This window comes from Pungitius pungitius, chromosome 19 (genome assembly GCF_949316345.1).
Source record: "Pungitius pungitius chromosome 19, fPunPun2.1, whole genome shotgun sequence".
In the NCBI taxonomy this organism is placed as follows: Eukaryota; Metazoa; Chordata; class Actinopteri; order Perciformes; family Gasterosteidae; genus Pungitius; species Pungitius pungitius.
Genome location: NC_084918.1, coordinates 2,711,116 through 2,736,271, shown reverse-complemented (window position 1 = coordinate 2,736,271; position 25,156 = coordinate 2,711,116). Strand labels below are relative to the sequence as shown.

Below are 25,156 nucleotides of genomic sequence, written 5' to 3'. Positions count from 1 at the left end.
AAAGGATATTTGAGGAGAAGGTGGTGGACTCTTATCACAAGGCAGGAGTATTTCAAGATAACGCCTGATCTTTACTTGATGATAAGTTATATTCACATGATTTGGATTTCGTAAAAAAAAAAACTGCTGCAGGTCCTGGTTCTTTCTGTCGATTCCCATCCGGACTCCCGTACTTTTTTGCTCCTGCTCCAGTGTCATCTTCTCCGTCTTTAATCGTCGCCGTGACAACGTGCGAGAGAAGACAGGAAGTGACTGAACGAACGTCGAGGACAATGTAGCAGCAAAGAGGACACCTCTTTGATCTCGTTGCCGTCGTCTTTCTTCTACCTCGTACATGAGTTAATGTGCAAGGAAGTCAAAATATTCGCCCCCCCCCCCCCCAGCACTAGTGGTCTTTGTCCATGGCCTGGTGCGGCTCGTAGCATTTCAGAGCATCTCCTCCACAACCACACGAGCAGAGAGCCTGACCATCTGGAGCCCTCGGCAGATAGAAATCGCAGGGGGGGGGGGGGGGGGGGGGCGGGGAGAGAGAAGAGCGACGAATGTCCCTCGTCTTCTGCCGCCTGTCGGTGTCAAGATGTCCCTTTTTCAAAATAAAACACTGTCACTAGAAGCTGCGGCTGAGAGCCGATTGTTTTTATGCGAGGAAATGTGGTGCGAAGCTTCCTTTCTTAAGGAGGGGAAGGTCACCCAAAGGGAATAGAAAAGGGAAAAACTCATTTTAAGGTTGCATTCTTGGACTGTGCCGATAGCCGCTCCGGGTGGGACAGTTATTGGGAGGAGAGGATATGAAATCTGTGTAGAGTAAAATGATTGTCTTATCTCTGAGGCTCACGGTGAGAGAATCCCTCGCCCAGTCCAGGGTCTCCTGTCAGTTCTTCATTGAAGGAAATAGCTTTCCAATAATTTCCCCTCCGCGAGACGTGAACATGTAGGTGAGGAATGATGCAACTCACTTCACAGCAGTACTCCGCTCCGCCGTCGGCAATTTGACCAGTGTCACAAGGGGCCGCCCCGCCCCCTCAAGACATACATTCCACTAATTAGAGATCAATGACTCTTGCTTGATGTAATTAGGCCGGATGAGACGCCCCCCCCCCCCCCCCCCCCTCCCCCCTGCGGCAACCGTTTAACTCGCATCTCACCCTCTGCTGTCAGTCGCGTTGTGCACAGGGTAGGACCCCCCCCTCCCCACCCTCCCAACAGTTGAAATTTGTCTCTTTTTTCAGCTCTCACACATCATTCTGCTGGTTTCTGCACCGCCAGCCAAACCCGCGATCGTCGAAATGGGAGAAAGAGAGGACAGGCGGCACAAAGTCAGGCTGCAGTGGCTCAGTTTCCGGGAGTCAGAGAGCTCGGTCTGACTGTCTGCGATATGCAGAACGAGGGAGGGGATTAACCAAAGTGTCGAGGGAGACAGGTCGAGCTGCTTCATGCTGAAGGGTCTCACTTTCAAAGTCAAAGAGTCAGAAACGTCTCAAGTCTGCAGTCGTGACACAATGTTCAGGGAGACAGACTTTCACACAGAGGCATGGTCATCACAACCCCTGTTTGCAAATACACTATTGCTTATAATTGGAATCCTCAGAAGACGGATCTCCAGTTAATGCGCAATTATTGCATTTTGAGAAATTGGGCCGCCGATCACGTACCCTGTCAAACAGGAGGAAGAAGAGAGAGGAATTGGCAGCGAAGGGCTGTGCAAAGCCTCGAGGAAGGTTCCCCCCCGACTCACGGCGGCGAGCCAAGCGTCAGTATTTCATCGGCCCCGGAGCGACATTCTGACCGCCCCCGGTCCGCTTCGCCGTGAGACCAGACTGGGCTCCATCGGCAGTCGGCATCGGGAACGCGATGGGATGTGATGTGAAGACCTCACGTTGAGGGAAAGGATACCTACCTCAAGACTCCATCGCGCCGAGTCAGCAAAGTCCGGAAGCCTCCCCCCCCCCCCCCCCCCCGGCCCTCTCCTCCGTCGTCACGCACGACGATGGCGGCGGCGGCGGCGAGGGAGGGGCTCTCCAGGGACTCAGGGGATAAAAGGTGCAACAGCAAAGGGTTTGACTACTCAGGTGAAATTGAGACGGCCGCTGTAGCCTCCGTGTGCTGAACGGCGTGCAGAGGGACACTCGGCGGGCTCCACCCAGGATGCACCGTGGAATTAGATTGCGATGCAGCTTTTCATCATCCTCCATATGTAACTAGCAATTTTACGCCATGATTGCGTAACGGTAATCAAACATCTGCAGTAATCCACGAGAAGGCCCTCGAGCTGAAATTAGTCCTGCAAATCTGCTTTTTGTGATCAGACATCAAAAGGTTTGCATAAAGCGTGTTTGTCTGCCAGCAGCAGATTGGGAAATAAACACTAGAACATATAGTTTTTTTTTTAGACGGCGGTAAATGGTCATGGTTTAAGATACAGAATCAGCGCGTGAACTATCCTGATTAGCTTTATAGGGAAGATTTAGAAAACTGTTATATAATAATATATTTAATCGATTTGAGGATTTATTCTGGTTAAAAAATAAAATAACAGTTTTTGAGGTTGATAAATAATTAACTGATTACTCATAGAGTAGTTAAAATTAGATTGCCAGGTGGTGAAAAGTCAATTTGGGTTTATCGCTTCCTATAAAGACCACAAGTCTGCCATTAGACACGTCGTCATAAGTCAATAATAAAAGTCGATGTTTTCGTACTTTCTAATCAATTATAATAAGAGCAATAAACAGATTTGACAAGTATAAAAAGATAACATATCAAGTATTAGAACATTAGAACATTGTATAAGTTACAAGCTATAAACTAATTCTAAAGAATAACATTAATGATTAATAAACAAATTAACCAAATACAAAATTAGGTATGAGCCAATAATTAGAGATTTTTTGGGTGCTGTTCTCTCTGCCAGGTGTTTTTCCTCGATCTGGACCACTATCAACTTTAGCATGAAATTAGTAAGCTATCAGGTGTGTTAAATGTTCAGAAACTATGGACTTGTAAATGTTTTTACAATAATCCATTGATTCTCCAGATGTTAGTAATGAAATAGTTAACAATAAGAGGCCTGATGTAGCGAGCCTGCAGCATTCTACAGTGTTACGGAGGATCAGCAAATTCCTCCAAAAAGTACTATAAACACAACTGTTCACGGCCCCCTGTGGGAGATATATTATCACATCTTAAATGATTAAATAATGAAACATATATTATTTCCTCTCGGAAAAATGTAATCCAGAGAGGTAACATGAGATGGAAATACTCGAGTAAAGTAGACGCACTTTAGAATGATGATACCAAAGTAGAGCGCAGTGCTGGTGATAAAAACAAGCAATAAACAACCTCCCAACCCTCAAATATCAATAACTTATTAGTTCACCATTTACAAAACCATCAGGACAATAAAATCCAATAAACTCTCTTAATTAGATGCATGAGTCCATAAATCTGAAGTTATTGGCTACCTGTGGTGAAATGTATAAAGTACATTCACGATACCTAAAAGCAACTTTGAAGGCACTTGTATCACTTTAACTTATCTTAATAGTGTGTCTTTTTTATTCCAATTAATTCCATTGGGCGCCACGTTCACACCCTTCAACAATAAGGTAAGGGACACTTCACATCAATAATAACAATCAACTGGCAAAATATGCACTATTCTGAGAAATGGGGAATTTAGGTCATTTAACTATATGACGTGTGGACGCCAATACTTTTGTACTTTTGGTAAGACTAGAAAGCTTCTTCCACCTCTGTCAGATTAGTGAGAGGCTGGTTAATGAGATGATTTATCCACTTCTATTTCCTAAATTCAGAAGAGGCTTTGCCGGCGAGGACAAGTCGGGACCTGCGGATTCCTCCCCTCCCAAACATTCTGCTCAGTGAAGTGAGGATTCTGCACAGAGGACGCTGCCAAGCATTAAGAGTGTTACAGGAGGAATCGAGAACAAATAAGTAACCAAGGACTGACTCATCGGGACACAAAACTTTCCCTCCTCCCCCGTTAAAAGGCTCATCTCAGTCGGAGCGTGACAAAATAATTGCACGACATGTTTTTAATTGTTGGCTCCTCCTTGTCATGCACGTCACTCCTTGTCATCCATGTCTGAATAGTTTGATGCAGAAGTTCAGAGCAGCTTAACACAGACAACCCATAATAATAATAATAATAATAATAACTACATTCTTTTGCAAGACGATTCCCGAAATAAATGACTAGCCGATGTATTTATGAATTTATTATCTTCTTTACATCGTCTCCGCCGCTTGCTCCGCGGCCCACAGAAACCCCCTCGTGAAGGAAATGATTGTAATTCAAGGCCACAGAAGCTAGGAACCACGTCCCCACATTACCAGCAAATACAAAACAGGGTCGGTAACAGGGATTGCGACACCAAAGTGAAGAGCATGTACGCCATGCCATCAAACGGGCTCCTTCCAGCCAGTTCGAGGGACTCCAGCGTCCTGGGGGGGGGGGGGGGGGGGGGGGTTGAGAGGGGTGACGGCCTTTGAGTGTGCGAGCCGTCCATGCGCGTTACACACGTGATCCTTTTACAGCGCGTTGAAGGTTTTTTAGCGAGGCAGCATCGGGGTTCTCTGGATCTATATTTATTCTTTCGCTGTACTTAATAATCACACCCCCCCCCCCCCCCCCCCCCGCCCCCCGTGCTCAGTCTCCTCCTTGCTGAACTCTTAAAAGACAAAAAAAAAAGAAGAAAAGATGATTGGATATCTGACGATGGGAAATGGGATATTGTTTGCATATCCTTCAGGCTTTCACAGTGAAAACAGCACAACAATAAAACACGGGGCCTCAGTTATGGCATCTTGTAGATTAATATGAGTAGCTGAGGGGGGTGCTTTGGAAATTGCTTTGACTAGAAATGTGTCAGGGCTGACAGTTTTTTTTTTTTTCTTCCCCAGTTTGATTCCTATTAAGCACTTTCCTCTGATCCAATTCAATAAATGCCAAAGGGATTTATAATAATCATATTCTGTTCTGATCCTTTGGGATATGCATCTTTGGAACCCATAAATACTTCTAACTTTCTTTCTTCTACAAATGACATCTTCAGAGGTTTCCATATTTCCAAAGCTAATCGAGGACATGAAGCAGTTAGCTCTGGAAAACGCGCTGAACCCAACATACAATCAAAAGAGTGCCAAGCCATGGTGACACATTCAGGCTTCAAATAAAATCCCTCCTCTGATGTAATGACAATACAATCCACATCACACTTCTATATTACAGCAATAAAGCACCCCTTTGTTTTCCTCTGCTTTCCCCGCGAGTCTAAGCACTGCAGCATTTTGTGTATTTATAAAAGCGGAAAAGGAGTTGGAATCCTGAATTATGAATTGATGACAGTCAAAACTGCTCTTTTAAAATTCTCTCCCAATGCTACAAATGACAAGACTGTCAATAAACAGGGCTCTACTCAACTCCTTAATGAGCTTCATAATGAATCTGTTTCAATCAAATCTTTACCCCCCCCACCCACCCACCCACCCCCAAAAAACCTACTAATGAGCCAGCAATAGCAGAATGGATTTTACACAAACATCTTTGACATCACAGATTAGGGATCGGCAAAACTCTCGGTTCTAATCTCTAACTCCGACAAACCGTGAAGGAGTCTTCGGTGGGAAAACTGAGCTGCAATAACATAAAATGTGCTCAAATGCGATTCACCTCGGCACGTAAGACAGAAAAGGACTAAAGCCTCACTCAATAAAAAACAGTGCTACAAGTGAGTGTGAAGGGCTGCGGGGGGGGGGGAAAAAAGGGTGGGATGAGCTCCCTTTCACCTATTTTAATGTAAAATATTCCTCCCTCACAAACATCTGCTGTCTACACCCAAAAGCAACACCACACACAGGAAAAAGACAGAAACTCTCAAGATTCAAGGTCAGTGCAAAACCATACAAAATGTAAATGAAAAACACTTTACAGAAGTGGTTGGCAGCTACGGTAAATGTCAGCTGACCAGCAGCAGGTTAGCTGGCGTAGCCCAGCCTGCCCATCACGCCCCCGCACACCTCTTCGATCAGCCTCACGTCCCTCCGCGGCATGTTTCGTCTCCACGCGTCGATGCTGGCTGGTGAAATGTCCCCCTCGTACATCAGATTGTACAGGCGGTGGAGGTGGTGAACTGGAGCTGGTTGAGGGCCGCGGGGGAGACGGGCACCCCCAGGAAGGCGTGCACGCTCTCGCCGTCTCCTGCGGGAAGTTGACCACGTCCTCGAACCTCACGCGGAGGCGGCACTCGTCGGGGAGGCTCTCGCTGACCCTGAGCGACGCCGCGGCGTGTGCCAGCCACAGGTGAGCCAGCACGAGGACGGGGTTCGCCTCTGAGCCGGACAGCAGCCTCCGGATCGCTTTGAACTCCGGCGCCGCGGTCCGGCACCCGTCGCCGCCGCGTCCTGCTTGAAGATCAAGGAAAGGTGCTGCGGGATGTTCTTCAGGGAGTAGAGGCTGGGTTTGCTGTTGTAGACCATGAGATAAATCCACGCCCGAGGGTCTCTCACCAGGTGGATCGTCCTCAGGGAGGAGCCCAGACCTCCTGGACGAAAGGCAGCTTGAGGCCCCAGCCGCCGCTCCGCATGTTGAGGACCACCCGGGCGTTGGGGTACTCCGCGACATGCCGCCGCATCTCCCGCACGCGCTCCGCATCTCTGGCCAGGCTCGCCCTCAGTTTGCCCTTCAGCTCGGACGCCGGCTCTCTCCTCCTGGATCTTTCTCCTCCCGTCCCCGCCGGAGGCGGCGGCGGCCCTCTGGGGCTGCCGGCCCCTGCTGCCCTCCGCCAGCTGAATGTTCTGCAAGTGCAGCTTGGTGTTGTAGACCAGCGAGTGCAGCCAGCCCTGGAGCATCTTGTAGCGCCCCTGCGCGGCGTCCGACCTCGTCCACTCGCAGGCGTCGACCAGGGAGTCGAACTCAAACTCGCTCTCGGGAATGTCCACGTGCTCGGTGGGGACTCTGATGTAAACAAAGTCCGAGCTGTTGCAGAAAAGGTGCTCGAGGATTTCCGATCCCGATCCGGGGAGGGTTGTTATGACGACGGTGGGCAGGGGGAGCATCCGCTGCTCGTAGAGTCTGAGTTGCTTGCTCGCTTCGCTTTTGGCGCCCGCGACTTTCCATTTCACCCCACAGAGGAGCTGATCGCAGCTGTTGGACACAAACAGCAGCTCGGCTATCCACAGGACGAGCACCGAGAGGAGGGCGTAGCGCATCAGCCTGCTGAAGCAGACGTAGAACTTTCTCTGCACGGTCAAAAATCCAATGGCCACACAGAGGACGACCCCGGCTATTACATTCACTGTGAGGCCAAAGTCAAACAGCTGATTGTTACCGTCGATTGGTTTGGGGATGGGTTGAGTCCCAAGGCCGTATCGGGTGATTTGATGTCTATCCTCAACTTTGCAGTGACCTCCAAATCCTAAATAAGTCATCCTCGCTCCTATGTCTTTATAGTTTGTCGCAATGGACACTATCTTCTCTGTGTTATTTATTGTTAAAGACAGTCTCACCCCATTTTTGCTATCGTCCACAAATCTACAGCCCGACACTTTGGCGTACGGGCCGTGTAGGACGTAAGCGACTCTGCTGACTGCGCCCGTCACTGGAAAAGTGACGTTGACATACTGAGTCCACCTCTTTTTAAACTCGGCCGCCTGCTCCGCCTCCTGTATCCTGGTATCAGGGCTGTGACCCTGGCTGTCGAACCAGAACATTTTATAGTGAGCGTCCCACACGTCCATCATGGCGCCGTTATATCGGTCCGCGAATCTGAAGGGGACGTACTTAAAGTCAATGTCGAGGTTGTGGAAAAACGCACTGAGGGACTGCACGGGCGAATCGCTCCACCTCTCCACGTGGTCCAGCACCAGCAGGGTCTGCGAGTCCAGCAGGACCAAAGCCCTGTACACACTCTTTAGTCTCATGGCGGGGGAATAAGCCGCCGCCGCTTCCCCGCTCACGAACATGGTGTCCTCGTGCGAGGAGGCGGCGATCACCTCCCCTCTGGAGTCGCCGACCCCGGCGTCGGCCCAGCGCAGCCACTTGCCGCACTCCCCCAGCTGACCCTCCCACGGCGCGTTGCACTGGCTGGTGGGAGACGGGCCGAACACCAAGACGTTGTTCAGGTAGCTGTGCTTCGGGCCGTAAAGCGCCTCGGACACAAACACCTGCCCGTTGGGGGCGAACGTGAAAGAGTTCTGATCGGGGTGCTCGTGACCCGGGTTAAAGCTGTTCCAGCCCTCCACCCAGGAGTACGGCTCGTCGTGGACGATGTCGTAGACGGCCCGGCCGCCCAGCTTGCCGGACTTGAAGGAGACGAAAGTGTTGCCCTGGCCGCTCGGCAGGCCCGCCCCGTACGTGACCACGCCCCAGTTTGAGAAAACGTGCATCTTTGCCTTGCCGAAGCCGCGGGGGGGCTGCGGCGCCAGCTGGGAGTCGTACCAGACGTATTCCGTGTGGAGAGTCGCCCAGCGCTGGGCAGACGACTGCCCCATGGGGCCGTCCTTGGGCCGGTGCTTTCTGATCTGCTGGGCCAGCCAGTTGCCCGTCCCGTTCCTCATGACGAACGCGTCGAGGAAAACCAGCTGGCTCTCCGGCCCGTAGAACCAGTTGTAGTTGGAGTCGGCGATGCCGACCGTCCTCTGGAAGCCCGGCAACAGGGTGGCGTAGTAGAACCAGAAGTGTCCCCGCAGCCAGTTGCTCTGCAGGTTGTCCATGTTGAAGTGGCGCTGGGCCAAGAAGACGTACTGCGTGATGGACTTGGCCGTGTAGCTCCCGTAGGCGACCCCCTCGTCCAGGGAGCCGTCGACCACGTGGTTCAGGAGGAACATCGTCTTCTCCATGTAGTTCACCGCCACTTGTTTCCAGAGCATTGACTCCCGGTCGTCGTGCGATCCCACCACTATTGCGCCGATCAGGACGGCTAATATGTTGGTGGTTTGATGGTTTTGGAGGTACTGTTTCCCCCACCCTCTGTGCTTTGAGAGGTCGAACAGCTCCTCCGTCTCGGAGCGAATTTTCTCGAGGTAAACATCCCTCCGCCTCCCATCCAGGTAGGAGTAAATAAAGTCATAAGCTGTTGCGAACCCGGTGAGGGAGTGCGCACTGGGGACCTCGTCGTTGGGAGCACTGGTCACCTTCCAGTCGGGGTATTCAGCCATCCGATCCATAAACTTGATAAGAAACTGCAGGGCAGAAGAGTCCTCTGGGCACAACAGGCAGTAGAGCGCGAGGGGGGGCAGGTTGTTGCCATAAATCTCATTCCACTTGCTTGTAAACTCTGCATGTTTCGCAGGGGGCATGTAAAAGGCAACATTCGCCATCATGGCGAGGGCAGCGGCCCGGATGACTTTAAATATGTGACTGTGGGTGGTGGAGGACCTTTGCCTCAAGTGCAACACATCCACTTGGTTAAAATACAGGTTGGGATGGGAATCGGAGGAGAGGAGTTTCCACGGCTCAGTCGCCCTGGCTTGTGTGAGCTTGACCTGCAGCAAGTCATCTGTGAAAATGTCTCTGTCTGTGGCATTGAAAACCCCAGAGAAAGCTGTCCCCACCGCGAACAGTGGCAGCAGAAAAACAAAATACAAAATCCAGTTAACGGCCATGTTGCCGGGCATTTCTGAATACATTCTGCAGCTCTTAAAAACAGGCAACTCCTTTGAAAGAAGATGTGTAATTGTAATGTCCAAAAACTTCTGTTGTTAATTCCAGATAAAAGTCCGGGTGAGATATATCTGCTGAGTGTCCAGAGTCCGAAAAAGAAAAAAAAACTAAGACAAAAATGATAAGACAACTGATGCAATATTATAAGTCCCGTGCATGATAGACATAGAAAAAAAGAAAAAAAACTTCCACGTCCACTTGTAACATCTCATAAGAGTTTAAAAGGGCAACAAAACGCATCACGTTTATACATGATGTTCTGGTCCGGTTTGAATGTAAATCCAAGAAAAAACATCCTGCGCGTTTCCCTCCGTCCTCACAGTAATGCGTGTGCTCGTGAAGATGCGTGTGCTGGTGAAGACCGGCGATCTCTCCCCCGTTCGCGTGAGCCTGCAACTGTGGAAGTCATATTGATCTCCTACCTGCTCCCCCCCCCCCCCCCCCACCACCCGCCAAAATATCCTTTCCCGAAACAAACATCAGTCACCCCCAGTCCGTGTCCGGTCCAATCACAGCCGCCCGACGGCACCGCGCGCAGCCCGACCGAGCTGCAACATCCGCGGATGGGAACCTCAGCCAGCAACGCATCTCCGCGGATGACATTGCTCGGTCTCCCCCCTCCTCACCCCTCCACGCCCCGCCGCCAGCTCCCCCCCCCCCCCCCCCCCCCCCGGCTGCAGACGCTACTTAAAATTGCAAATCCCGATCGGGTAATCGATCACGTTCGCGTCGTTTAAATCGGCCGCTGTCCTTTTCGCTTGTCGGCTGCGCGCGACGCGTCCGCGGCGCGATCCGTGCGCGGCGAAGTCCGAAGAGGAGGGAAAGTTGTCGTCACCCCTCAAGTATTCAAAGAATGAGACATGTTTCAGTCCGCGGTAACTCAGCCCGCCCAGAGGGATGAATAATCCAGATGTGGACGCGTCTTTGGCGACGTCCCGCCGCCGATCCAGACGCACGCCGAACAATCCGATCTCCGGACGCGTCTCCGCCGCGTGCGTGCGTGCGTGTGTGTACGCGCGCGCGCGCGCGTGTGTCTCCCCCTCTCTTGCCTTCCCTTCGACCCCCGATTGTTCAACACAGTCCGTTTGATTGTTTTTCCTGCAGCGGGTGGAAAATTTCCACTGAACAAACTGCAGAGGGAGCCGTGACTTCAGGAGCACGAGCTCCTCCACCGTGGAGCCCGAAAGAGTGGGACGGCTGAATATTCATCTCATCAAACCACCTCCTCCTCCTCCTCCTCCTCCTCCTCCTCCTCCTCCTCCTCCTCCTCCTCCTCCTCCTCCTCCTCCTCCTCCTCCTCCTCCTCCTCCTCCTCCTCCTCCTCCTCCTCCTCCTCCTCCTCCTCCTCCTCCTCCTCCTCCTCCTCCTCCTCCTCCTCCTCCTCCTCCTCCTCCTCCTCCTCCTCCTCCTCCTCCTCCTCCTCCTCCTCCTCCTCCTCCTCCTCCTCCTCCTCCTCCTCCTCCTCCTCCTCCTCCTCCTCCTCCTCCTCCTCCTCCTCCTCCTCCTCCTCTCTTTCTCACATGCTCTTATATTACTGATGCTTCTGGGGCTAAATCACACAAGTGGTTAGAAAATACTCTGCTGGATTTACTCTAATGTGCATTGTTCTAACATTGTTGTTGTTTGCAAACAGCTGATATCAAATGAATAGTTTGACATGTTTGGATTATGCTCAAAATGAGATTAGAAGACATATTGTTTCCATATAATTATCTATCTTTGAACATATTTCCTAAAATAACATAGCAATAACAAATCATTTCTTGGCTAGCCGTTTCCCCCAGCTTCCAGTCTTTATGCTAAGCTAAGCTAAGGCGCTACTGGTTGCACCATCTCTTCAATTATTTTACTTGGCAGTAATACAACATTCAGTTCAGACTCGAGCTCATTAACAGGTTAAATTAGAAATCAACCTGTTTTGGGCCACAAAATACACCTCTTGACACGCTTTTATCTTCAGTACCAGTTGCATTTCTTTGTAACACGTTCCCCATGGCAACAGAACAGGCATCCAACAACCTCAAAAGCGTCTGCCCTTCTGTGGAATGCGTGACATTTGCGCGTCCTAACGCGTGGAACTGAGCATGCGGCCCCATTGATCACCTCCAGTCTGTGCAGCATCTTCATTAAATGATGGATCGCTTTCTCTTCTCAATATCTCCACATCAACAATACTTCTGCAACAAGCCTTCCCAGGGAACACTGTTGAATGCTATTCGTATTCCCGGGAGTTCAAAAGTGCACGCTACATGCACGCAGTTGGCCTTAACAAGATGGCTGCAGTCAACAAGCACAGTTGTCTCCCCTGGGACAAAAAGTCCTCCACATGGAGAGAAGCACTGCAACAACAACAACAGCAAAAAAAGCTCCCCAGTGTTATGCTGTGATTGTAATCTCTCAGTTTACATCATAGAAAATAACTTCGTAAACCTCGTTCTTCATGAGTCAAGAAGACGCTCCAAACCTGAAAAACACTTTTCCAAAATCCGACTAACAGAACTAATTGGACATCGCAGCCAATTCCGTTCTCTGCTGATTTGCCCACTCTGCAGAGGGACAAATCAGGTCGCATTGGTCCTATAATTCAGTCAGTTAGTTGGTTGTATTTAATTAGAGGCCATTCCAGAATAATCACATATTGCAGATACTGTTGTAAGGTAAAGGTTTTTATATATACATATACATTCTAGCCACACTATTTCTCAAATTGGTCAAATCTGTACCCCAAACCATGACCAAGTCCTAACGGGATTGAATTTCGGAAGGAATATGTTTGTTTTAGTATTAACGGACTACAACGTGCACCTCGGTCACTGATGTGAAAGCTTCTTTGGAAGCAGCAGCAGCAGCAAACTGGCCCGTAGACATTTGTTCTTTGCTGTTGACTGAGCTGTAAGCTCCACTCAGACTTTCCCCTCCACTCAAAGCCCATCTGTTCAACCTCCCTGTTTCTCAGCACACTTCCTTTGACTCCTTTGATCCATCCGTTCATGTCCCGCCTTCAGCCGGGTAACTCGCTGCCGGGAGCGAGAGGAATGTCCGTCGGGCCCCCGAACACGGCCCGGGAACGACCTCTAAAAAAAGGTCGACTCCAAAACCAACAGCAATGCCTCCTGGTCGCCGCGGCGACTCATGACGATTTCCAAAAGCCGAGGTGTGGGGAGAATACGGAACTGAGACTCTCAGCCGCAGCTGCTCGGCCTCGGGGGGGGGTGGGGGGGGGGGTCGAGAGCGCGAGGTTCCTCGAGAGGTTGCACCGCGCTGGTTGCCTAGCGACCTCCGAAGCGCATCCTGCATCGGAAGAGATGAAGGGTGGAGCTCCAGGACAGCGTCCGACGTGAGGTCCCCGAGCGCACCGTTGACTGACAGGTGCCACCTGGTGTCTCCCCTGAAGCTCTCCTGACAGCTGAGAGCGTTGCAAATCTTGGCTTTGTTTATTTCACGGGGGAACAAAAAAAAAAAAATACCATCTCCAAGCGATACATATCGAGAGGATACGTGTGCGCTGACAGCCAGTGGCCTTATTAAAAATAGCCACGCTGTGAGCAAAAGGAGGTGTGAACCGGGCCCTTGAAAGAATCCCCTCTTTCTCTCCCTGCGGAGAACCTCACCCGCAGAACGGGACCCGGGTCATGAGATGGGCCTGGAAATGGACAAGGCTCAACGCTGTTGGGCCTTTCACAATAAGAGAACGAGTGTTAAATCTCCTGGATGGAGAAACTCATGGGCTTAGTTTATTATATTAAACCGCACTTTGTCAGCTACTTTTTATCACTACTTAAATGCCTTGTTGGCGGTATTGGTGTTGCTGAAGATGACCTCAGCCCTCAGCCTTCAGCATCACAACAACATATTGTGCCTTTAACCACATTCACAGTTAACCACAGTATCGGTTTTCCTGTTAGAAATACAGGTTCAATTTAGTTCAAGACCAAGGTGAAAAGGATTGTCGGTTCGGCGGCCTTTTATTACCTGCAGTGTTGCCGAATAAATAAATGGGGAAATAACAAAAGCAAGATCTGTTGACAGGGTTCATAACATATTTTCATGTCAGAGGGTGCCAGATGTTTACGCTCACGTTCTGACCGCTAGTCTCTTTCGCCTTCTGGCTGTAGAACAAGGATGAGTGTGAATTAGACTCAAAGGCTGGTCACCAAGCAGTGCTTCCTCTTCACGCTGTGTTTAGATAACTAATCCGTTTGAAGGGAGAAAATGTATCTGAGGAGCATGAAAAGTTCTGCAGCTCGGTGATACGGCACCTGTTCAAGCCCTCGGAGATGCACAATACAAGTTCTGAAACGTGTCATGAATATTTCAGGATGCTAATTTCAGCGTCCCAAAAGGATCATTTGAATTCTAAAAAGTCACGCTTTTATGAAAGGAGACAGGAGAAGACGTATTATAAAAATCTATTTAAAAAACAGAGCGAACAGAACAGTCTCCTCCGCCGCCGTTGATTCTGTCCCTTTCCCCCCCCGCCCCCCCATTAGCTGACACAGCCATGCAGATGTTGGTTTGTGTGACCCGACACGTCGACCCCGTTCGGGAGGCTGAACAAACATCTCTCCGAACCAACTCCGATCCCAATCCCGAGTGAAACATCCCGCCGTGGCTGATACGCCATTTACTGCCGGAGTTGAGGGTTTAGCTCTTCCCAGGGTCGAGATTACAAAGCGACGCCCCCCTCCCTCCCCCCCTCACCCTCCCTCGCCGCGTCTCACTCGTTCTCCCTAACTTTCAGAGAGTGGGGGGGGGTTTAATGTGACACTGTCACGACTCACCCCTTTCTCAGCAATCACTTCAAAGAGGCTTGAGAGAGAGAGAGAGACTGTGTTCTCGTAGGTGCACATTATTCAAATATTCGCTTCTCGGGGTCCGGGTTCTGCACCTCACCGCCTTCTGACATGTTGCCGTGAGGCGGGGGGACAGGGGGAGATTGTGTGTGGGGGGGGGGGTGGGGCGGTGTGAGTGGCACTCATGGCAGCATCATCCAGAGGAGAAACTGGGAGTAAAAGATGAGAAGCACAGCAGAGGGGGGGGTAGCTGTGCTTACTTCCCATCATGCAGTGCGCTGGCAGGTGAGCACGGACCTCTTCTCCCCGGCGCGTTCCATCTGTGATGTACACGGACTGGCGTTGCATAAATTCATGAGACTATTTGGCCCTAATTAAAATCCAAAAACAAGTGCAGGTTCTTCTGCGGTTTGCAGCCAAATGTCTCATTGATTCCCAGTGTTTTTGTAATAGTCAAAGCATTCACAATGGTAGCCTTTCGCTTTGCAAATAATCTTCCCCTCGGGATAAATCTTCGCTAAATGGATGTTTATGCTACTAGTTCTTGATTATGTGTGTTTGGTGTTGTTGTCTATGGGATAATAGAAGCTAGCAGGGTGGCTCTATGGATGGAGATAGCTGAAATGTACGGTCCCCCCTCCGAATGAAATAAAATATCTCTGGGGATGCCTTAACTTTATCTCCAGGACCATTAACATGACATCATTCCAATGAATCAATGATTCCCTACAGCCTCAGCCACTCTGTGTTTGGTGCTGACTGGCAAACGCAATGAAAGACACCTTTTAAACTGGTTACTAACAACGCAGAGCACAGCGTCTCTCTTCAGATGCTTTCAAGCCCATCTTCCTTCCTCGCGTCGGCTCATCGGCTCCAGAGAGTTGGACATATGTGTGGTGGGAGGAGGGAGGGGGGGGGGGGGGGGGGTGGGTCGTTTTCAGTGCCTCTGTTCTGAGGCGGAGCACCGGCTGCTTGAGTCTAGATGTGATAAAATGACACTTCATATCACCGACTCTGGTCGGTAAGAGGGAGGACGCATGAGAAACGTTGACCTCTTTTACGTTCCATCTGTTCTCTGCGGTGTTCTGCTTGTCCTTGCTGTCAGCCTCCTGCCAGGGGGGGGGGGGGGGGGGGGGGCACACAGAACGCCACAGACGGTCCGAACTCAGAGACACTGCGTCTCAGGAGCCGGTTGTGTTTCCCGCACAGTCACGCTAGTGCCCTCACTTTGGTTAGGGTTCAAGTTTTCGACCAAAAGGCTCGGGAACTAAATAAAAGATAAGGACGTGTCATTTAAAACACACTTTGGTGAAAAAATGGCCGCGAAGGGCATTCATTTGAAATTCAACGAGGTGCAGTTTAAGAGAACCTCACTTGTGAGCCCTTCATGACCCGCCGTGCCTTTTGTTACACTCCAATGTTTAGTATTCAGTGTAAAACATCCTTAGGGGATAATTTAGCAACGCTTCCAGTTCCATATAGACATTTTTGGCGAAATAAGCCCTGATTTCTAGGTTTTGCATAATAAAAGCGCAGCCGTGTGGATGAAATGTCCCACTGAACAAACATTTCCTCGTCCCATTCAAAACAGCTGTGTTGTTAGTTTAATAACAGCCAACGCTTATCATTTTCTTATCGTTTTATGCAAATTCGTTCGCCACGGCGCGACAGCCTTTTCAAACAGAGCGTGCAAGACACATTTACATGTGTTACAATGGCTCTGTGATTTAGCCGTACTGCGGGAGGGGAGCGGATCCAAGCATCCAGCCGGCTGTCGGCCTCTTCAACCCCTTGACGGGAAAAAAAAAAGAAAAAAAAAACTACGCATGCCGGGCCTGCTCTGATTGATTAGCGTCAGGCTCCTTCCGCCTGATTGGATGCTCCGATTCTGCACCACTCGGGCACGGCGACGTCGTATTGTGTGTCAAAGTCACCAGACTATTGCAATCTGTTAAACAACATAGTACCAGTTGTTCTAATGAAGTTCATCGGATTGGGTTTAAAAGGACTTTTGGATTTTAGGAGGAAACATGGTTGAACAGTTGAGGAATTATAAAAAAAAAGAATAATTAAGATTCCATCAGAACTGCTGGCTATGACACAGAATATCTAATGCAAAAGTAAACATGCACAAAGGGACGGAAAAAGGCCAACATAAAATGCCCAAAATTAGTTTATTGCCAATATTCGGCATACGAGAAAACAGTAGAAGGAAATCCACAGGGCCTTGTTAGTAAAAACAAAATAAAGGTCACAATAAGAACTCTGCTTCCAGTGTGCAGATATGAAACGCATAAATCCCTAAATTTGAATTCTGCTTTGTGCAGCCGTTATATTCCACCACTCTAATAAGGTTGCATTGACAGGGAAATTCCAATTGTTGGAGACAATTATAAATGTTTGCATCGCTGAGTTCTTGTCAGACAAAAAGTGTTCCCTCACAAAAAAAAAACGCCCGATTCCTGCTCAGCCCTCGACGGAAACACGGCCCTATATGCAGGTCACCACTTCTGTCACTTTCTGCCTTAATTAAACCATCCACAGCACAATCTCAAGCCCGGTGGTTGGTTATTTCTCGAAAGTCAATCGCAGTAAACCCCAAACCACCACTTCTCCTTGCGATTCCCCGCCGTTTCGACCCGCTTTGCCGATCACAGCGTGCTCACGCCAGCACGCCCGTCGCCTTTGTCTGCTCGTTGGGGCGCCGTGTAGCACGCGGGCGACGCCTCCCGTTCTGACAGAGTTGTCCTCCTGCCCTCTCCGACAGCTGGGTTTGATTAATCAACATCAGTTAGTGCAGCTCAGGGCGGCCTGCAGGGGAGAGCCCACTGAACGCTGCTCTCTCCTCTGAATTAGCGTTCAAACATACAAGGATAAAAGCACTTTGCCCATTTGGCCTCAAATCTCCCCCCCCCCCCCCGCCATCACCAAATCCCGTGCCGCGCAAACACGGCCCGCTCATCGGAATGTGTGAGTAGCGTTAATTCATCCCGGCGCCAAAGATCAGTGGAGGGAAAACACGCCTTTTTTCTTGTTTCCTCTGTATCACATTTTTGGGGATAAATGGCACCAGCGGTGAGCATTTGCATGGTTAGGCAGAGGGGTGGGTGGTGGTGGTGGGTGGGGGGGGCATTCATCTTAATCAGGACTAATATCGCCATGAGGGAGGCTGAGTGGCTGAGCTATCTATCACGGTGCTCCCCGGGTTTCCTTGGGGCGAAAAAAAAAGAAAGAAAATAATAATTACCTCTCGATCAATCTCCAGAAGCAGATGAGTCTACCGCCGAGATGTGGAGCTCCATCACTTCGAAAGAAGGAGGGGTGGAGGCTGCCAGGTCTGATTCCATCTGCGATGAGCTATTAGCTAATGCAGACCACACCGTCTGCCCTGAATGAAAATGACTTGTAATGTTTTCCCCAAAGCGTCAGGGTTTTTCTATTTCCTCTTATTCGTTCTGCAGGGCGCTCGCTAACCTTACGCCATTGATTTCAAATACCCGCTCAAACCCCCCCCCCCCGTTTTTAAAAACCACCGTAACAGTGGAAATCTGAAGGAGGTCTTCTTATTATTCGTCAAGCATCAGTATTCTGGAAGTGGGAGAGCTGTTCGTATTTCCACTTCAAAAACAGCACTTTCATTTTCGCCCGTATCTTAATGGCACTTCTAAAGCAATTAATTCGGAAGCGATTTGAAAACCTTCCGTCGTGTCACTTTGTTCCCTCATTTATTCAGATGCAAATACATTTAAAAAAAAAAAAAACCCACCCAGTGTTGCTGAGTGACAATCTCTTGGAGGGCCTCTTTCATCGCGGCGCATGTCGAACGTGCCGCCGAGCGCCTCGCGAAGCGTGAGCGAATCCTACGGGTGAACGCATATACATATACATACATATATATGTATATGAGGAGAGGGGGTGGGGGGGGATGACAGGAACGCACTGCAAGGATGGCGAGATGACATGACAGCCATTAGGCGAGTGCGAGGCTGCAGAGCGAGTGTTATGTCCTTTGCTGTGCAATGATGCTCCGTAATGTGTCTTGTTCAATTTGTTTTTCGTGCGCCGACTCGGTGCGTCACAAGGACTCGGAAGAAAAAAAGAAAAAAAAAAAACAATTTCTAAAGCTCTTTCCCTTCAATTGAACCTGGACTTCACTGCAGATTAACCTGTAATACCCGACCAGTTAATGTTTATCCCCCCCCCCCCCCCCCCCCCCCCCCCCGACAGGCCGCCTTTGCGCTCATAATCGCATCATCCCTTGCAAAAAATATTCCACTGCCTGGAGTATTTTGCGACGTCGTCCTGAGCAGCCCGGCTCCGGGTCACGCGCCGCTCGACGTGCACGAGGTGAAATATTGCGGCGAGGTGGGTGTCCGCCGCACCCCCCCCCCCCATCGGTCCAAAATGGCCGGTCACGGGGTGAAGTTATGGCCCCGTTGTTGTCAGTGAGGTGTGATTGCAGTGACTCTTATGGCCCATCTCTCTACATTGTTAGGACGTTAAGCAGAGTCAGGGAAGGGTCAGGCCACGGAGGGGACTGATCTACTGCCCGCCGCTACCGCTCACTGAACACGTCAGCCTCCAAGTTCTAGTTATTCAATGTAATAAAAAAAAAAAAAGAAACCCAGCAAAATCACTTTTTACCTTTACGTGTAACACAAAATTCACACGGTTCAACGAGAAGATTGACACCTCTCACATATGCGTCTAAAGGAAACGTGAAGCCGCTTGTTAGCTTAGCTTAGCATAATGTCTGGAGCTAGCCTGTCTCTGTCAAAAGGAAACCAGTTTCAACCAGCGCTAAATCAATTTAAACTATCCCGCCCCCCCACAGTGAGGGACTTTTTATAGCTATACATTTAAAGCCGACACCAGTTGTTATGGAGATTTATCGGCGTGCTAAGCGACCCACCAGTTGAGAAACACTGTTTTAGAACAATGACATACTATATATATGTATTTAATTGGTATTTAGTTGGTAAAGCTTTCCTGTACCTTGATTAGGAGCTCGGGTTAAAGATAACGGACAGGTGGATGGTTAAAGTTTAAATTCAACAGTCATTAAGATTGGAAGCAGGTTTCCTTTCATACAATAGGCTGATCATTAAAGAAAAAAACGAGGCTTCAACATCACAGTTCCATCCACTGCAATTAATACACATGGCTGCATTTCTTGGCAATTAGCAACAGGGGAAATAATGTGAGAACAAAGCACACCGAGTGGTAATTGATATATTAAAAGATTCCCCAACGACTTTGTTAGAGTCTCCTGCTCGAATGTAACAGGAAATGGATCCAGAGAAAAAGGCAGGACTTCACTTCACTCAACTGATCACAGGAAGGACGCACTTCTCCAACATTATTAAAAAAGCTCCGGGGATTCAGAGTCAATTAAGCTCACACGCAGGGCTGTTAAATCAGGTGTCATTCGCTGTCACAAAGATGATACTTTTCGGAGTCTGATTCGTGCGGAAGCCGGACAGGCGGCGAACGCTGCCAATCAAATCTGTCGAAAATGTCATCAACTTGAAGGGCGAGTGAGTTTAACCTCAATGCAGAACAAAGGCCGTGGATCAGCACGACGTACAGTGAGTCGCCGACAAGGTCTTTGTATCAAAGAGAGAACAAGGCCGAGGGAGACGGCTTTTTTCGGGGGGGGTTTGTAATGTTTGTTTGTTTCGCCAGAGGCTCTTTTCAGAGATTTGGGCCGGAAAGTGCTGCAGGGGATGCAATTTTTGGGACAATTCCTTTTAGCTGTCGACTGCCGATGCAACGACCCGCGTTGCTTGTCCTTGTCTCGTCATTTATTGAGACTTGGCTCTCAGAGCCCCCCCCCCCCCGGGTCCCCGCTGGTCTGGACCTGTAATCTTGGATTCATTGCTGCCCTCTTACTCCTCGTTCATTGTAACAGCCGAGTCTTTCCACTCTCATCAATCATTCACGGCCTCGCAGACGTCTCCAACCCCCCCCCCCACCAAATTGCCAAAATCCAACGTAAGCTGGAAACCGTTTCAACAAAACCACGTTTGACCGTGAAAGGTTGTTTGGTGCCAGCTACGAGTTCCTGTCGTCTGGAAGAAAAAAAAAAAAAAAAAAAAAAGATCTCAGGAAACGGCCTCGAAAAACAGAAGTTTCATCCGCTGTCATCATCCCGGGCCATTAGTGAGGATTTGATGGGTGCTGAAGAAGAGGGAGGACAGGGAAGGCCGTGGTTCAGCAGCCGGTGATGACCCTGGAGGACGGAGGGGGGTGGGTGGGGGGGGGGGGGGGGGGGGGGGCAGATGGAGCAGGACATGCACGGAGGTGAAGGTTGACCTCCTGGGCCTTATCTCGCTGAGGAGATAGAGAGAAGAGAAGAGCAGCAGAGCGTTATTTCAATGTTTATTGAGAGGTTATCAAATCCACACAGAGCGACTGGCGGCCATCAATGGCGTGGGGGGGCGCTCATCCCTCTGTAATTGCCCCCCCCGCCCCCCTGAAAGGAAGGGCTGCGCTTAGACTGCCCGCTGGCTGACTACAGTGTGTGTTAATTGACGGAGCGTTTATTTTGCACAGGGGGGACACAAGGCCCCCGCCCTGCAGGGTCTCTATTTCCAATAGAATCATTTACCAATACAAACAATCGTCCCTGACGGTGACCTGCAGCTCATCCCGGGGGGGGGGGGGGGGGAGGACCTCAAATCGCTCGCCTTCTCATGGAGGACACAACCTCCACGACATGTTACATCAAACTGTTACAACGAAAGCGATACTGAGATACAGGGGGGGGGGGTCAATGAATCATGAATGGAACCGTAGTCCAGTGGGCCACGGTACTCATGAGAAGAGGAAACAGGAGGACTTAGTCATGGAGATGGAAAGTTGTCACGATGGACCGACCAGCAGCACAAATATCTGTGTGTGTGAGTGTGTGAGAGTGTGTGTGTGAGTGTGTGAGAGTGTGTGTGTGAGTGTGTCTCTCGCTGCACTTATAAAGGGCAAGAAGAGGGAATGGATTTGCCTTTTGGGCTTAAGTGGTCTGAGAGGGGATGGATTAAAGAATCATGAGATAAACAATTGAGAAAGCCGCAGTCCAGGCTCCGTCAACACGACGTCCCCATGACATCCACCCATGGACCCAGTTGAGTGGCCTTCACGGGCCTATCAGGCCGAAGCGATTGATTGATCCGGCAGGTGTCCCGTTGCTATCGGTTACGGCAGGTGGCGTCCGATAACAGTACAACCAGCCGCCTCCGAGCGGCTTCTCGCCACAGAGTGACCACCGCGGCGTGATGTCGATGACAGCGATTGGCCACGGACGACGGCGTCTCCTGCGAGTCCTCACGTGCACAACTTCGATCCGGCCGCGGTATAAAAAGGTCACTACGGCGCGTACATTTCTGAACAAAAATCGGATGGAAAAGTGTCAATGTAATTTCAAATGTCAAATACGACGTATTTTTAACTGAGTTTTAACAGATCTTTTCATTTAATTCCACGGCAGTTGTTTCATCATTCATGAGTGGGTTGTGGATTCGTCATGCAGCCTGTTTTCCATACAGTGAAACTCAAAGAAGAACAAGTGAAGAGACTAAAAAGTGCTTTCAGAATGTGGAGGGGATTCTAATCCAGGTGTGCACCGATATTGTCCTTGTCAGCGTTGACAGAAAAGGTCCTTCATGATCCGTTCTTCACCCCTTCTACTCATCGCGCTCCCAAAACACGGATTCTCTGGAGCTCAGACACACGAACATCCGAGAGCGACGTCTCCTGCTTCTTTTTTTCCTCATTCTGCGTATGCATTCAGTGCAGAAGTCACACTGGACGTATACGTGCCAGCATCACACAGGTCCACTGCGATGTCGAGCTCTGTGAGATCTCACAGGACCGTGAGCAGATGGTCAGACTGCACAGTGTCACTCCCCCCCCCCCCACCCACTATCGCCTAGCTGTGGTCAAATGAAAGACGAGACGCAGCCGTCCACCGTCGTGCGTCTGGAGCAGAATTTTAAAATTCTTAGAGATGGTGTCCTAAGCCACGCTAAAGCAGAGGAGAGAATGATGCCGATTGAATAAAAAGGGAATGAAACACCTTTAATTTTCCTGGTCGGAGTTACATGTGAAGATCAAAGTCCTTCTCGTGGGCGATAAAAAGGAAAAATTGCAGGCAGTGGCGGGTTAGCTTAGCTTAGCACAGACACTGGGAACGGAGGGTAACTGCTAGCCTGTGTGAGGTTTGTGCTGCCGCTCACCAGGGTCAATCGGGCGCAGCAAATGCACCGCTGGACGAGAAAACAATCGTTTATTGTTTTTTCGGCCATTTTTCTTCCAAAATGAAGTTCGTTGATCTCTGAAGCGATCCATGCTCCCCGGGGGGGCCCCCCCACATCATTTGCTCCCCCGTTGAAATGATTGAAATCCGCCGTAATTACTGAAGATGGGATTTCAAATGGCAGCATGACAAACGGCCTCGCCGCCGTTTTCCATTTCCTCAACTCAGCGGCACCCAATCGGACGCATGTTGAAACGCTCTCCCGGCACTTCAACAGAGCATCTTTCCAACAACGTCAGATAATCGCCGGGGCAACGGACAAATTGGCGTTTCCCTTTTTTTTCTTCCTTTTTGCCCAAGACACACTTTGTTTCTCCTTCCAGTTGCAAATCATTAAGCCGGCTCGCAGGTGCAGATCTCTGGAGGAGGTGCGGGGGGGGGGGGGGGGGGGGTCAATAAATGCCCACGGGTGGCCTTTCGCCCCTTCAGAAAGAATCAATGGTTTCTAGCAGACAGGAACACAATGCTAAGGGTATCGGCCAGTTACCCGCAGCTCGGGATGAACATGATGTATTGTGCTGTTGGTCTGAAAAAAGGGGGGCCTCTGGTTTCCTCCCCCCCCCGCGGAGCACTTTGTCTCCCTGGATGTAGCTGCTCCACAGTGTATTTTTTACTTCACAACAAATGCTAAAAGCCTGTTGTAAAAGCCGTTCGTTTTGCGGCGGACAAGAAAAAAAAAAAAACTCGCCGTCTCAAGTTGTCAAAAAAAAAAAAAAAAAGATAAAACGCCGCAGAAGTTTGTCTGCTCGCAGCCTTTCAGCGTCTGTGGGGCTCTTTCCAGATCAATTATTCCCACTAAAATAAGTAAGAGGGGGCCATGAAATATTAAAGCAGAGGTTGAAAGCTTCCCTAACCCGGGGGTGTTGTATCTGTTTTATTTTTCATGGCGATGGAGGGAGGAAGAGCAGGAGGAGGAGGAGGAGGCGCCAAGGTCGCTGGGGCCGTTTCCGTGGCAGCTGATTTGGTCCGCCGGCCAGACGAAGACCCCACCCCAGAGTGTGACCCCCCCCCCCCTACTCCCATTACAAGCTTACTGCTACCCAAGCTGGCGTTTATTATTCAGTGCTGCAGCAGCTTCAAACCGGGTCCTCGACACTCTCAGGACGGGACGGCGGCGCTTTCCTCGCCTTTCATCTCGAGCTCAGGCGCCACGAGGGCAGCAGCTCTGCATTCAACCAAATGGGGAGATTTGTTTGCCCCGATTCAGGTCAAACTTCGTTGTGCGCAGCTTGAAGAATATATTAACGGACATCATTTGGAACCTTTCCGCTTTCCCGCCCTCGGGGGCGCGCACGCCGTCCCTACGCTGAGTGTCTATGAGCCAGTTCAAAAGGTCATGTGATTATCATCTGGTTGTTAGGACTCAACGTTGGTGGCCTTCAAAGGGCTACTCTGGTCCGGCTGAAACACATCAGAAGAAGCATGTTCCCGGCCTCTAGTGGTATTTAGCCAGCTGCTCTGAGGGTTCCTTGATTAGTTGTGACCATTTTGACTTTGGCGAATATGTGAATAGCGACTACAGAGGCTTAAAATGAACTATTACTTTTGAGTAAACTGGCCTTTTAAATCCCAGATTCCTTGTATACAGTTTAGAAGATCGCATCCGTGGTACATTTCAAACTTGGATTTAACCTGCTCATGATCCGTCCAAGCTGTCAACATGATCTGATCCCGCCACGAGACGTCAACGCACGTTGCAGAGATGCACTGCGACCGTTTGCTTCCAGCGATGCCCGGCTTCACCCCTCCCCTCCCCCTCCCCCTCCCCTTTTCAAAATCGACTGTAATGGCTTAAAACATAAATCAGTCTGCATCCGGATGCGTAGCCGAAAGAGAAATGCCCAACAGGTGGCGTCCTGCTCTGAACCACGAGTCAAACGCTTTAATTGGCCATTGTTTCCCGGCGCGGTGGCGCCCGCTGAACCTCAAACAAACACCCCGAGGGAAAGGCCCGCCGCGTGGAAACGTCGCAGCGCGGGAGTTACACGGGCGGCGCTTGGGGGGAGGCGGAGTCAGCGTGATGTCACGGCTGATTGAGAGAGCACTGATTCACGTACGGCTGCAACACACACACACACACACACACACTCATCTGCGCTTAAATCAATTCAAACTATCCCTCCCCCCTCCCACAGTGAGGGACTTTTTATAGCTATACATTTAAAGCCGACACCAGTTGTTATGGAGATTTATCGGCGTGCTAAGCGGTAATTTACGGTATCAAGGTCGGAAGGTCAGAGGCCACCGCAGGTCAGCCAATCAGATTTGGGGTTGTTGTTATCACCCTCGGCTCAGGGGGGGGGGGAATTAGTTTGACAGCAGAATCAACAGCTTCCGTGAGAATTGCCGGTTGTCAGATTTAAGGTG

The 25,156-nt window shown here is 50.0% G+C and overlaps 1 protein-coding gene across 1 annotated transcript; it reads right to left on the bottom strand.

Annotated features, from left to right (window-relative positions):
• Positions 1-5,512: 5,512 nt before the first annotated feature.
• LOC119198856 (dermatan-sulfate epimerase-like protein) lies at positions 5,513-10,114 on the bottom strand. The gene is given in 6 exon segments (XM_037456424.2): positions 5,513-6,140; positions 6,143-6,217; positions 6,220-6,421; positions 6,424-6,563; positions 6,566-6,734; positions 6,736-10,114. Coding segments are annotated over 6 exon segments (3,642 nt in total). The 5' UTR covers positions 9,652-10,114; the 3' UTR covers positions 5,513-6,000.
• Between the last annotated feature and the right edge of the window lie 15,042 nt (positions 10,115-25,156).